Source organism: Ictalurus punctatus, chromosome 13, assembly GCF_001660625.3.
Source record: "Ictalurus punctatus breed USDA103 chromosome 13, Coco_2.0, whole genome shotgun sequence".
NCBI classification, from domain to species: domain Eukaryota; kingdom Metazoa; phylum Chordata; class Actinopteri; order Siluriformes; family Ictaluridae; genus Ictalurus; species Ictalurus punctatus.
In genome coordinates this window covers 11968718-11983709 of record NC_030428.2, presented here as the reverse complement: position 1 = coordinate 11983709, position 14992 = coordinate 11968718, and the positions used below count along the sequence as shown (strand labels likewise).

General features: G+C 37.3%; 1 protein-coding gene across 5 annotated transcripts; it reads left to right on the top strand.

Annotated features, from left to right (window-relative positions):
• The first annotated feature begins 50 nt into the window (after positions 1–50).
• eif2ak1 (eukaryotic translation initiation factor 2-alpha kinase 1) lies at positions 51–14970 on the top strand. 5 transcript variants are annotated; one of them, XM_017483026.3, is made up of 16 exons: positions 271–409; positions 1030–1076; positions 4810–4977; positions 5492–5628; positions 5737–5780; positions 5893–5986; positions 6073–6153; positions 6243–6339; positions 8891–8951; positions 9034–9367; positions 9477–9588; positions 9705–9811; positions 11982–12111; positions 12294–12373; positions 12539–12772; positions 14608–14970. In XM_017483026.3, exons 3-16 carry the CDS (start codon positions 4842–4844, stop codon positions 14722–14724), a joined length of 1764 nt encoding a protein of 587 aa, XP_017338515.1. In that variant the 5' UTR covers positions 271–409; positions 1030–1076; positions 4810–4841; the 3' UTR covers positions 14725–14970. The 5 variants fall into 5 exon arrangements, with proteins under 5 accessions (XP_017338513.1, XP_017338515.1, XP_017338516.1 ...); XM_017483024.3 differs by lacking the exon at positions 1030–1076 and having other exon boundaries at positions 51–409; XM_017483027.3 differs by lacking the exon at positions 1030–1076 and having other exon boundaries at positions 408–506.
• The last annotated feature ends 22 nt before the right edge of the window (positions 14971–14992 follow it).

The window sequence follows — 14992 nt, the reverse complement described above, 5'->3', positions numbered from 1 at the left end:
ATATAAAACTATTGAGAGCTTTGCGACTGTGTCATGCTACAGTCTGGACCTTTTGAGACGCTCCCTAACTGTCATCATGGCGGACCACTAGCGGTTGGGTTGGATGTTTGTTTTATTTTACATTTCAGTCGCTGTTCGAAGTTTACTGGCCACTTTCAAAAAGTTGGTTTCTCCGGTATGTTAAACCGCTTGGTGGAAGCAAAGTGGACAACCTCGATGCTTTAAAAAGCTTATAAAGTGAAGACTTTATAAAGTGCAGCTCGTGTCATGGCAGAAGGTTCTAGCATTAGAGCTGGTTTGGTGAGTGACAGTCACAGTGTGCTGCTGCACACACAGCTGAGGACCTCGGGCTCACATGGAGTCGGATTGTTCGAGCTTTCTCATAGCGACGAGGACGTCCAGTTTGACAGTGAGTCGCTTGAGAAAGATCACGTGATAAAAGTCTCCTCCATATTTATTAGGGTGGCTCTGACTAAACAGCACGACACATACACTCATATCAGCAGGTAATTTTAACTGGAATAAAGTTGGTTGGATGTTCGATATTCGCAGATATGCGGAAATTAAGGGACCGTCTCTAAAGTTACATACGACATTGTTATACACGTTTCTAACTTCAATAGCATTTGAAGGGAATGACTTACAGTCATATAACCAACTGTAAAGTGTTCATCTAGGTGTCAGCTATAATGCACACCTCTTAGATTTTTGATATTAAACAAAATAAGCTATTAAATCATATGTAAATATTGCCATGTATTTCACTACAGAATGGGCTCATACACAAAATAGCCATAATTTAAAGCTATATATATATATATATATATATATATATATATATATATATATATATATATATATATACATACATACACAGAGTATCTCACAAAAGTGAGTACACCCCTCACATTTTTGTAAATATTTGATTATATCTTTTCATGTGACAACACTGAAGAAATGACACTTTGCTACAATGTAAAGTAGTGAGTGTACAGCTTGTATAACAGTGTAAATTTGCTGTCCCCTCAGATTAACTCAACCCACCGCCATTAATGTCTAAACAGCTGACAACAAAAGTGAGTACACCCCTAAGTGAAAATGTCCAAATTGGACCCAATTAGCCATTTTCCCTCCCCGGTGTCATGTGACTTGTTAGTGTTACAAGGTCTCAGGTGTGAATGAGGAGCAGGTGTGTTAAATTTGGTGTCATTGCTCTCACACCCCCTCATACTGGTCACTGGAAGTTCAACCTGGCACATCACGGCAAAGAAAAGAATTGTTGCTCTACATAAAGATGGCCTAGGCTATAAGAAGATTGCCAAGACCCTGACACTGAGCTGCAGCACAGTGGCCAAGACCATACAGCGGTTTAACAGGAAAGGTTCCACTCAGAACAGGCCTCGCCATGGTCGACCAAAGAAGTTGAGTGCACATGCTCAGCGTCATATCCAGAGGTTGTCTTTGGAAATAGACGTATGTGTGCTGCCAGCATTGCTGCAGAGGTTGAAGGGGTGGGGGGTCAGCCTGTCAGTGCTCAGACCATATGCCGCACACTGCATCAAATTGGTCTGCATGGCTGTCGTCCCAGGAGGAAGCCTCTTCTAAAGATGATGCGCAAGAAAGCTTGCAAACAGTTTGCTGAAGACAAGCAGACTAAGGACATGGATTACTGGAACCATGTCCTGTGGTCTGATGAGATCAAGATAAACTTATTTGGTTCAGATGGTGCCAAGCGTGTGTGGAGGCAACCAGGTGAGGAGTACAAAGACAAGTGTGTCTTGCCTAATGTCAAGCATGGTGGTGGGAGTGTCATGGTCTGGGGCTTCATGAGTGCTGTCGGCTATTATAGCTGACACCTAGATGAACCATTTACAGTTGGTTGTGTGACTGTACGTCATTCCCTTCAAATACTATTGAGCTTTAAATTATGGCATATTTTGTGTATGGGCCCACTCTGCAGTGAAATTCATATCTAATTTACATGTGATTTAATAGCTCATTTTAATAAATATCAAAAATCTAAAATGTGTGCATCACACCTAACACCTACATGAACACTTTACAGTTGGATGTGTGACTGTACATCATTCCCTTCAAATGCTATTGAGCTTTAAATCATGGTATATTTTGTATATGAGCCCATGCAGTAATAAAATACATGGCATATACATTTATACATTTATATATGATTTAATAGTTTACTTTATTAAATATAAAAAAAAATCTCAAAGGTGTGCATCATTACTGACACGTAGATGAACACTTTACAGTTTGTTAAGTCATTCCCTTCAAATGCTATTGGCCCCTTAATTTCTGCAGAAATTAGCCCCAAATTAAGCAAACGGCGCAACATTCGGAGGAGCTTGTGATATTTTTCAAAATTACCACAGATTTACAGCAGATTTGGGCCAAGACACAGTAGGCGACGTCATCACAATGCACATTCAGCCAAAGCCCTCTTCTGTTCATGCACATCGAACACGGGTACAGCTAATTTACCAACAAACGTCACTGCAAAAGTTGCAAATTTGCCCATTCAAGTAGTTTTCTCCAAAAAAAAAAACCCTCAGCAAATTCTTTAAAAAAGCTGCAGCAAAATCAACCATTTTTGGCCACAACAATCACAAAAAACAGCAAAATCCTAGTATTTTTAAAAATTCAGTTGTTCTTAAGTGCCAATTTTGAATACAAGCCACTGAGCGTCTCTCACAGGTATAACTAGTTGTGGAAAAAATTATAGAGAAACTCTTTGGGTATTCTTTATCTAAGCTTACTCAATTAAAAGTAGACGTATGGAGGCAGGAAAGGAAGTGATTCAAAGTGGAAAATAATCTACATTTAAACATACTTAAGTAAAGGGTATAAAGTAAATATTTTTAACTGTTAGAGAGTGTGATCCTACATGACTAAGTAGTTTGCTACTAGTTTGATAGTAACTCTATTGAAAAAAAAACATCTTACTAAGGAGTAAAAATAATTTTTTATAGTAGAAAAAGTGCTCAATTTCACTTGAACTCAATTAAAAGTTGAGTAAAGTACAAATTTCTAAATAAATACTTAAATGTCGTAATGAAGTACAATTACTCAAGTATTTTTCCACTCCTGAGTAAAACCGACCTGATACAGACCCGATGACCTGGGGGAAACACTGAAAACACACGCAAACATACATAAACCTACAGAAATCCTCCATAACCTAATCCACAACAACAAACTCTGAGTTGTTATTTATGAGAGATGTCATTGCATTTCCAATAGTTTAGAGCAAAAACTGATGTGTGTAACTTCATAACACACACGACTTACATAAGAGCTGTACAGTATAAAACTCACAATAGTTGTTGTATATGTTTTCCTCATAATCTTGCTGTGAACCTCCACAGAGGTGGGGGATAACATGTTTCATGCTGATAAGCATGGCCCTTCCCTGCCCTGCTCATAACTGTGCGGTGAAGATGTAGCATCAGTCGATGCATTTGTAATAACTTAATATGAATGTAGCAGAAGCCAAAATGGATTCAGAACAAAGAGACATTGCTGGTTTGATAGCTAAGTTTATCGCTGCAGGTAAGAAATGTGGCTTTAACCAGAGTCCAGATATGGCCGAGTCTATTACTGTGCCTGTGTGTACATTTCTTAGAAGTAGTTTGTGCATATGTAGTGCATATGTAGGCCTTAAACAGTCATTTCCTGGTAGTGGGACTGGACTTTTTGATGGTATAATATTGATATTGTTATAAATTACATACAAGTGTGTTGTTGTTGTTCTTTTTGTTTGTTTTAGATGTCCTGGGTAGACCTGTCAAACTACACTTGTTGGACGATATATTGTCCCAGAAATAATTGTGATAAACAATATTATTGTCATTTTAAGACCATTTTATGCCACTGATATAATGATAATATAATAGCATAATAATGCAAGTACACACTTTCAAAGAGCAATGAACTTTTTATTTTTAAGAATATTCAGATTATTGAAATTATAATGTCAAAAAAATGAAACATAAATAAAATAAAACCACATAACCAAAAATTGTCCATGTTTTAACGCGTTGTTAAAGAAAGAGCGTATTCACAGGGGGACTTACCATTCTACCTAGCGCCTTACTTGAGTTCAAGTTCATTTGAACTTTGTGTCATTTTGTGCAGAAGCAAGTTGTAGTATTATGTTTATGTTGTGTATATGTCTGATTAATCTCATATGTGTATTGGATGATGTGTGTTTGTAAGTCGCTTTGGATAAAAGCGTCTGATAAGTGAATAAATGTAAATAAATGTATACATGGGTCTACGCATAGGTGTATTAAGTAAATTAATTAAACCCACTAGTAAAGAGCTTCAGTTTACCACTGTTCAGCTTCAGCTCACACAGCTTAAGAGGCTCAATCCCTGACCTTGTTGACTATGACTGGATTATTTGAAACACTAGAAGTATTATTTCTAGATTTTACTTCTTCTGTTTATTTTTGGGTTTTGTTTTTTTAATTAACTGACCACATCATTGCATTAATATTGTAGCATTGCAAGTAGTTTCATAAAGATTTGTAAAAATGTTTTCTTATACCAAATATTTAACTTATTAATATATACATTAATAAATAATTCAGTAAAACATTAAATACAAGCATAATTGAACATTTAATGTGTTCTCACTTTGTTAGGACATGTGTATATATTGTGATTATACTTTATGTAGTGACTTGTGTAAGTATCAAGATATTCATTTTTTGACATATTGCTGACCCCTGCTCCATAGCCACATGATTTAACATGTCCCTTTCATTTCTTCTTTTTGTATCAACACAGCTTCAGACTCGGATAATACCTGTGAGGTGTTGATGGCAGGAAGACAGTATCCGTCCATTCAGGAGTTTGCCTCTGCCATCCCTAACCACCTGCTCCTGGGGTCTCTGCTCGAGCACTTGTGCTTTGTGTATGAGAGAGACCCTGCACAATCCCGCATGTTGTTTAAGTGTAAGGTCTTTAACAAACACAATTGCAGTGTTGCTACACTGATAGCTATGTGTTTAATTTAATAGGGACTAGGCTTGTTTGTGTCAGTTTCACAATTAGTCAGGATCTATGGTCAGCTCCAGAAATATAGGTAAAATGATTATGGAAAAATGGACTTGTGGTTAATTAGCTTAACTTCACACAAAAATATGAGTACAACTTTTAATTGAATTGTTACCAGGAGTGTGCCGTTAACTCTGTAGCTGACCATATGAGCTAACAGCCTTCATACCAGACATTACAGCATGTACAGTGTAGGTTTTTTGAGCATCGGTCCTTAAATATTACCATGGTCTATCAATATAACCTGAAAATCAGAAAACAACAGCTCAAAGGTTTCCCTAATGTTGAAAAAATAGCAAAGAATTTCTTATTAATAGTATTTTTCTCAGTGGTTAGTGGATATTTTCCTGAATGTTGTTGTATCGCTTTCTAGCTTGTCTGTTTAAGTTAGATTTTCATTGGCCTGTTGTAGTGATTGGTCAGCGATTAGCTGCAATGAACCTCCTCTCTCCCCTGGCCATCAGTGATGAGTTCAGCACAGTGAGACTGCAGCACAGTCGGGCCTTTGCTGAGCTCCTGAGTGCAGCCAGCTCATCACTGTTTCCTCAGGTAAACACAGTGACCTGAACCGCCATAACTGAGGTTTTTTTTGTTTTTGTTTTTTTTTTAAAAAAAAGAAAAGTTGAGATAATCTGGGGTTTTTTTGTTTCTTGATAGGATCAAAAATACCTAAATTCTGATGGCCAAAACCCTGTGCTAAGGTGAGGAGATCACAGACGGTAGACAGTTACATTGTGGTTTTGTTGGTGCATTTATGTTTTATATGCACATACTGTACATCGAGTAGATCTTTTAGTATAATTTATATTTCAGAACAAAAGATGGTCTTTTCCAAACCTCTCGCTACCTCAGTGAATTTGAGGAAATCTCACCACTAGGCAGAGGATCATACGGAAAAGTCTTTAAGGTGTGGTAATCTATGACGTGTATTGTATCACGGTTTCTAAATGGCTTTTTACATGTTAATGACACTTTACTCAATGTCTTTCACAGGTGAAAAACAAGTTGGATGGACAGAATTACGCTGTAAAAAAGATCCTGATCAAGAATGTGACGAGGAACGACTGTATGAAGGTCGAGCAATGTCCTAATGAAGTATAAAAGCTTATATAGTTTGTATACCTAGGACCAACATGTAAAATTGTATGAACGATCTGTTGTAGGTCTTACGGGAGGTTAAAGTTCTGTCCAGTCTTCAGCATCTGAACATTGTTGGATATCACACTGCATGGATGGAGCATGTGCAGCCTGCTGTGAAGAGTAAATTACTTATATTAAATCACTTATGGATTTTTTTTTATACTGTCCCTTACCACTTGAATAGTGCTACATAAGATATTGGGAATGCCAGTTCTGTAGTTTCAAACATACACAGTTAGCCCTGGCCTATTTGAAGTAATTTGATTGTTTTATTGAATTATTCACGTTTCTAGTCATTTTCATTAATGATTACCGAACACTTTTTTAAAAAAAATCTCTTAAGATTTAAATTAACATTATTATTATTATTATTATTATTATTATTGTTATTGTTATTTAATTAGCTCTATTGAGCCTCCTCTTTATTCCATATATGCATATTCAAGAGAGAAGTCAATATTTTGGTTATGAATTTTTAATTGAGACATTTTTTTTTGTTTGTTTATATGGAAGTATAATAGTGCCAAATGACATTTGGCACATATTTATACTTCCATATGTTTACTTGATCAGATTCTTACTTGATTTTCTACGTCAAAGCTTGTAAGCCAAAATAAACCACTGTGTACATGTCTGTAGGGTAGACTAAATAAAACAAACATTTTTCTAATTAAGCAATATCACACAAGCAAGAGTGCAGTTATACTGATTATCTGTACACAAGCCCGCAGTTCGTATCACCTATAACATATCGCATGCTTGTGCACGCTTGTTCTATAAGCTAGAAATTAATATTGAGTAAGTGACCTTTTGGACACTATATGGCCAAATGACGAAGCTATACAGATAGCCTGTTGGATAGCCGGTCAGCTAGTTCACAATGATTTGTACAAATGTTACACAGGCGATCTGGGAACATTTTGGATTTGTGCCTAACGAGAGAGGTGAACTAATAAATTTGGATGAAGCCATATATCAGCTTTGTTGGTGGAAAAAATAAGTGTTAAATGGGCAAACGCTACAAATCTCAGGAGCCATCTCCAAGCATGTCACCTAGCAGCGTTTTTTATTTTATTTCATATTTAGATTTTTAACATATTATTTAGGTAACCATCCTACTGGTATTTCTGTCAGAGTTTTATAGGGTTGTGGTATATTACACTTGTAAAAGAAATAGTGTTTGTCAGAGAAACGTGTGACTGTGTTTCACTCCATAGGTATGTCCCAGTTCGTGTACTTATGCACTATAATGCGTCATTTGAGACACAACTCTTCTCTTTATTATCCACTTCTTCTCCTCTCAATAACAAGTAAACCTGATAACATCCCTAAACCTGAGGAAACATAAAATACAGTTTAAATGATAGTTATTTATCGAGTAAAAAGGTTATCCAGTACCAATTGGGCCTGTTTGAAAATGTATTTGTCCCCGTGGTTACTAATTCCACAAATCTATGAAACTGCATTCATAATGGGGTTCAGCTGGACTAGATGCAACCAGGCCTGATTACTGCAAACCATTATCAATCAAATCAACACTTAAATATAACTTTTTCAACAGCATGAAGTTGGTTAAAAGTTCTTAACCAGTAACACACTATGCCAAAGTTGAAGGAAATTCCAGAAATGATGAGGAAGAAGGTGATGGAAATACATCAGTCTGGGAAATAGCTTTTCAAAGCTATTTCAGAGGCTCTGGAGCTCCAAAGAACCACAGTGAGAGTCGTTATCTACAAATGGAAAAACGGCACAGTAATGAACCTTCCCAGAAGTGGCCGACCTTCCAAAATTCCACCAAGAGCACAGCAACTACTCATCCAGCAAGTCACAAAAGAGCCAAGGACATCAAAGGACCTACAGGCCGCTCTTGCTTCAATAAAGGTCATTGTTCATGAATCCACGATCAGAAAGACTCTGGGCAAAAATGGCATCCATGGAAGAGTGGTGAGGAGAAAACCACTGTTAACCCAGAAGAACATTAAGGCTCATCTGAATTTTGCCAAAACACACCTTGATGATCCTGAAACCTTTTGGGAGAATGTTCTGTGGACTGAGGAGTCAAAAGTGGAACTGTTTGGAAGATAGGGGTCGTGTTACATCTGGCGTAAACCAAACGAATTCCACAAAAAGAACTTCATGCCTACAGTCAAGCATGGTGGAGGACTTGTGATGGTGTGGGGATTCTCTGCTGCTTCAGGGCCTGGGCAGCTTGCAATAATTGAGGGAAACATGAATTCTGTTCTCGACCAGAAAATCCTAAAGGAGTATGTCCAGTCTTCCATACATAAGTTGAAACTCGGGTGCAGTTGGATTATGCAGCAAGACAATAATCCGAAGTATAGTAAGTCCTAGTCCTAGAAGTAAGTGAAAGACTGATCTCCAGTTATCGGAAGTATTTGGTTGCAGTTATTGCTGCTAAAGGTGGAACAACAAGATTTTACATTTAAGGGGGCAGTTAGTTTTTCACATTGGTGATGGGTGTTGGATAACTTTTTTTTTTGCTTCAGTAAAAATAAATAAATAAAAATTGTATAGTGTGTTTATTCAGGTTCCCTTTGTTTTATGTGGAACTTCATTTGAAGATATAAATTTATTTAGTATGATATATACACAAAAACAGAAGAAATCAGGAAATACTTTTTTCACAGCATTGTATATCCTTTTCTTCTAGATTGTACACCTACTTTTTTGCCTGCCATATCAGCTTTAGAAACACCATCACAAACAGAAAGGTAAGATCATTCCTGTTCTTTGCTGAAATGGAGCAGATAAACATGCCCACTGTAATTTAATGAGAATGAGTGTCTTTTGCAGACTTGTTGAGGATAGCAAAAGTAGCACCAGTGGATCATTCATTGTTTTTGAAAACGCTGAACATTCAAAGGACAGAAAAGGACAATCTACAAACGTGCTAAAGAATAGCTCAAATAATATTCTAAGATCTACAATGGTAAAAGAGCAGAGGAGTCAGGTTCTGTCCACAAAAAATATGAACAACGCACAGAACTTTGTCCCATGTGTGTTCCTGGGAGAGCCGCGCTCTTTTGGCGAGACCTGCCCCGCACTTCGGTGGGAAAGTTCAACACTGTCAGATGAGTCATATGTTGATATGAGCAGTCAGAAGTGGGCTGAAAAACATCCAAAGGAGGTGTGTTGCTCATCATCTTCCAAACAATGCTGGCCAAGCAAAAAATTTAATAAATTATTGTGTAAGGTGTAATTTCTTCATTAGTTTGACATTGATGTCCATTCTTCAGGTTCAGTTCCACTTAATGCTTTACATCCAAATGCAGCTCTGTGAGCGTTCATTGAAAGACTGGATTCAGGAAAGGAACTCTACACCGAAGCTAGAACTCACAATGTCAACAGGTAAATTGAATGGATTATTCACTGGGATAGGTGACTTGCTATGTATTATTGGTTGTATTCATTTCCTTGCACATATACAAAGACACAGCATTTGTATCCAGTTTCTTTATTTGCAGGTTCCTTTCAATCATTTGACTCTCGACAAGCATCTGATATCTTAAAGAAAATACTTGAAGGGGTGGAGTATATTCACTCCTGTGGAATTATGCACAGAGACCTTAAGGTAGGTTTGTACAAACTGACTTTAGATTTTCACATGTTCTTTAAAAGATAAAATCAGTAATAAACCTGTGGTTGCTGTGAGATGAGGCTCTAATTTAGAAAATGGAGTATGACAGTAAAAGGGAATGATTCCAGTCATTTGTACAGCATCCCATTTAAGGAAGACAAAATTATCCAGTGCATCAGTCTTCAGACAGGGGGTTGGTGAGGCTCAGAAGTTTGTTCACAAAGATTACTGATTTTAGGATCGCCAGCCTGATCTGGAAGAGAAACTATCTGTTCCCTAAAAGACTCAATAATCATATCATATGGGCCAGACCTACTTGTTTATTAAATATTGAGACTCTGAGCACTGTTGTTATCTGTTGCATGATTGCTGTATTTGCCCAGTTGTGCAAGGTGCAGATCAATTTTGCCACATTGCTCACTAATGAGCAGGTAGAGCACTTTTATGGGTCCTGAGAAAAGAATCAGGGAAGTAGACAACCATAGAAATATTTATTGTGGAGAAATGAATAAGGTGTCTGATGTGTTAGGTTGAGTGCATTTCGCCATGACTAAGGTCAGTATTATTTTTGACAACTATAGCATTTCCTCTTGCACCTCAAAAAAGCACACCAACCTGCTTATCAGTGTATCTGCCAGTCAGTAAATTATTGCACCGTACAAAGAACTCATTCACAAGCACAGGTACATTGGATTGTTCTTGATTTTGAGTTTTATTTGATTGGCTCATGACACTCTCAACAGCTTTCCGGATCTTGCACTTCAGTTATTAGTGTTGGGGATAAGATATTTTTGTCAACTGAACGGATGGACAAAGATATTGTGTCTCCACAACTCTGATGCAACACCAAGACAGTAACTCTCAATATGCTGTCCATAGAGGTGTTAGGCAAGTGAAGGTGGGCATCATTAGGTTAACCTATCAGAGAGATAGCAGAAACTTCAGAAGTGGCCAAACAATTTGGTAAATTTTCAAAAGAAAGGATGCACTGGTGAGCTCAGCAACACCAAAAGACCTGGAAGACCATGGAAGACAAGTAAAGCAGATGAATGCAGAATTCTTTTCTTCACAACACCTAGCCAAGTCAAGAACACTCGCTACAATCAATTAATGAATGTAAGTACAAAGGGTTTACCTCAAGATGCAAACCACTGGTAACACTCCAACAGAAAGGCCAGATTAGACTTTGCTAGAAAACATCTACAAAAGCCTACCCAGTGATGGAACAAGATTCTTTGGACAAAGGAAACCAAGATTTACTTTGACCAGAATGATTGCAAGAGAAGAGTATGGAGAAGGAAAGTAAGGGCTCATGATCCAAAGTATACCACATCATCTGACCGGAATACTCGGTGGAGGAAGTGTTATGGCATGAGCATGTATGTAGTTGCTGGTCACTGTTGTATATTGATGATGTGACTGCTGACAGAAGTAGCAGAGCTATATTTTCCGCTCGGATTCAGTCAATTGCTGCAAAACCAACTGGAGAGTGCTTCACAGTACAGATGGATAATGAGCCAAAACATACTGCAAAAGCAACCCAATAGCTTATTGAGGCAAAGAAATGGACTGTTCTTAAATGGCCAAGTCAGTCATCTGACCACAACCCAAATGAGGATGCTTTTCACTTACTGAAGGAAGAAAGACCCACAAACAAGCAGCAACTGAAGGGAACTGCAGTAAAGGCCTGGCAAAGCATCTTAAAGGAGGAAACTCGGCGTTTGGTGACACCATTGATTGCAAAGAATTTGCATCAAAGTATTAAAAATAATCCTTATATTTACAATTGTTAGTTTGTCCAATTACTTTTGAACCTATGGAGATGGAGGGACCCTTTTAAAAATTTTTTTTTTAAAAACAAACAAAAAAAACCAAAGATTGACGAATCTTCTTAATGTGTCATGTCTGTGTTTAGAATTGCTTTGTATAGTTTATGAAATGAAGCATGCAGCGTTTCAAATGGACTGCAAGCGATCTCTTGACATTTCGCATATTTGTTCATCAGCATGTGCTGGTAGAGAACTTGCTAAACTTTGCAAAACGTTTAAATATTTTTTCAGGAAAACTTGCACTTGAAAAAAAAACTTGAAAGTGTAATGTCGTCACTGTGCTGGTACAGTAAATGAACGATCTTGAAATGTTGATTACTTTTGTTTGTTTCCAGCCTAGGAATATTTTTCTGCATGGGCATGAGTGCCATGTAAAAATAGGTGACTTTGGATTGGCTTGTACGGATATTGTGATGAATGAAAACGAACAGCCACCATCCAGTTCTCATATCAGTGGAAACGCAGGTGAGATCTGAATTACTATTACATAATGTACACGCCCACACCACACCATCATCTATACAATATTATTAAACTTTGCCAGCCTGTTTTGGATCCACTAGTAGTGAGTTTTTGTGGAGAGCCTCGGTGTCTTTTGCATCTCACCTTCTGTATTCTAGCCTGAGTTTAGAACTGTTGTTTTTCAGAGTTCTCTCACACTAGGGGAGTGGGCACATTTGTTTATGCTTCTCCAGAACAACTGCAAGGCTCTTCTTATGACTTAAAGGTAATTAAATGTATTGAACTTGGTAAATGTATTGTAATAGTAATTAAGTATATTAGTATAACCAGTTATAATGGACAGCTCATTGAACTGCCAGATAGTAGACACCAAGTTCTGCTGTTTTCTCTGAACTTGGTGTGTCAAGGGATCTTTCCTCTGTGTTTGCAGTCAGATATGTATAGTGTAGGTGTGATCGCCGTCGAGTTGTTCCACCCATTTGGGACAGAGATGGAACGTGTGCAAACACTCGGAGACCTGAGAAATGGGAAGGTTCCAGAGGACCTGTATAAGACCTGGCCAGTCCTGACCGAGCAAATTAAGCTGCTGACCAGCCTGGACCCCTCACTGCGACCAAGTGCATCCCAACTACTGCAAAATGACTTCTTTAACAACAAAGACACGGTATGTCCGCCTGCAGTGGCTTCTAAATTTTGCATATAAAATTAAATCGGACAACGTTTCTTGCGGTTTGCTTTACTGTAAGCAAATGGTCACAATCAAGGTCAAGGTAACGGTCACGGATAATGACTCCAGTGAAATTCTTAATGGCTACCTACAGCCTGAATAGTTAGAAAATATAAGACTTTTTGTTGATCCCAGATGGGAAATTTAAATATAAACAAAGACGCTGCGTAACAATATATTCTCCAGTCCCTCCTGGGGACTGTTCACAGAAATGAACAAAAAATCAAGGAAACTCTGCAATATTCAGAGGCGCTTTCAGGTTTTTCAAAATTATTGCAGATTTTCTGCAGATTTGGCCCAAGACGCGTCATGTGACATCATCACAACACGCACTCAGTCAAAGCCTTCTTCGATTTAAGTGCGCCGAACATGAGTACAGCTAAAAGGTCTCGTTTACCAACAAACATCACTGAGAAAGACCATGCAAAACAATTTCGTGCAATTGCAATTTCACTAATTCAAGTAGTTTTCCGCAACAAAGGCACAAAAAACTCTGCAAACCGCATGACACATTTTTAGGAAAAAAAGCTGCAGCACAATCGAGCATTTTTGGCCACAACAAAACAAACTCAAAACAACAATCATCAGTCACAAAACAACTCTGTGAAATCCTGTACGGATTCCCGCCTACCATAAGCATGTCGTAATTGACTAGCTTATCTTAATTTATGGGTTTGTTTTTGATTGATTTCTAATCAATGAAGTCATAAATATATTACATAGTTTACCAAAATTATCAGTAAATTTGTGCAGGCAAATTAAGTAATCAATTTAAACTTGATGTAATCCGTATATAAAATTGCAGTAACTCCCAAATTATATGATTTGAAGACAATCAGTTAATGTTCACAATACTTAATCTTCTGCTACCTAAATTTACACAAACAAAAGGATTTCTCCTGGAAAATGAATGTTTTTCTGCAAACTAGATTTTCATGAATACCAAACATCCTGTGTAAATGCTCTTGCGAATGATTTATGAAGAGATTTGCTTTGATCCTGTTCGTTAAATGACACCCAATGTGTTTAAATGAAATATTGACAGTGAGCTGCTCAAGATGCAGACTGCTTGAGGATAGAAACTGTCCTTCAGTGACGGGCTGTGAGGATTTTTATCTTCTGCTGCTCATGCTCCTAAGGGGGGAAAATAGTGTATAGTGTTGTTTGGATCCTTTCTTATTGTTCTGGCCTTGCTGTAGTGCATTGTTTTTCCAAATTGTATATCTAGCCGCATTTTAATCAGCTGTAGTGACATCACCACAAATCTGAGATGGAACCTCAGCAGCACACCTTTCTAAAATCTACCAGGCACACTGTCAAAGGCCTGTATAACTGTCTAATTCTATATCTCTAATTTAATATACAGTATATGTACTTCACTTTAATGACAAATATGGGATAATAATACAAGGGTATAATTAAAAAAAAAAAAAAATTATCATTGCTGAATTGTTACTTGTTTTTGTATTTTGTATAAAAGGACCAATTACGACTTCATTATCAGGCATTTCATCCCAAATATTTTGGGTATGATTATATATTTAATCTCAACAATGCTTAAAACCATGTATTATCTCTGCTCCTTATCCTGAAAGCACAACTGCATTCTTAAGTCCCATGAATCTAGACACAATACGCTATAACTTAACATTAAGCCCCAGTGTTGGAACACAGCTTTTCAGTGTCATGTGACAGGTAAAGTCTTGCTGCATTGGGAATTAAGATAAAATGACAAGTGTTTGTGTAATATTCAAGTGTGCTCCAATTTCCAGGTAATCTACACTTTACAACAGAGGATTTCTGAGCAAGAAGAGGAAATCATTCAACTAAGAAGACAGATCAGTGAGCTACAAACCTCACAAAATGGACCAGAGAATGCATCACTATAATAACTACTGACTGTTCTCTACCAAGTGAGGCTTTGACATAATGTGTATAGCTTTCCTTTATTTATTTTTGTGACATATTCCTATGTATGAAGCCAACTTTGCTAGGGTGTATAAAGACAAATAAATTAATAGATAAACATTCAGAAGAATATTAGACAGGCTCAGAAACATGTTGATATCTGGGCACAATGTCATGTTTTTCTTTTGTTTATAAATCACTAAAGCATTTTACATTTCTGCAATGGATCAATGTTTTGTTTGCAAGTTG

Coding starts and splice junctions, on each gene's coding strand:
- eif2ak1 (XM_053685387.1), top strand. CDS start 1,476: ATGTGTGCTGCCAGCATTGCTGCAGAGGTTGAAGGGGTGGGGGGTCAG. Junction 9,812..11,981: donor TTATGCACAGAGACCTTAAG/GTAGGTTTGTAC, acceptor GTTTGTTTCCAG/CCTAGGAATATTTTTCTGCA. Junction 12,112..12,293: donor TCATATCAGTGGAAACGCAG/GTGAGATCTGAA, acceptor GTTGTTTTTCAG/AGTTCTCTCACACTAGGGGA.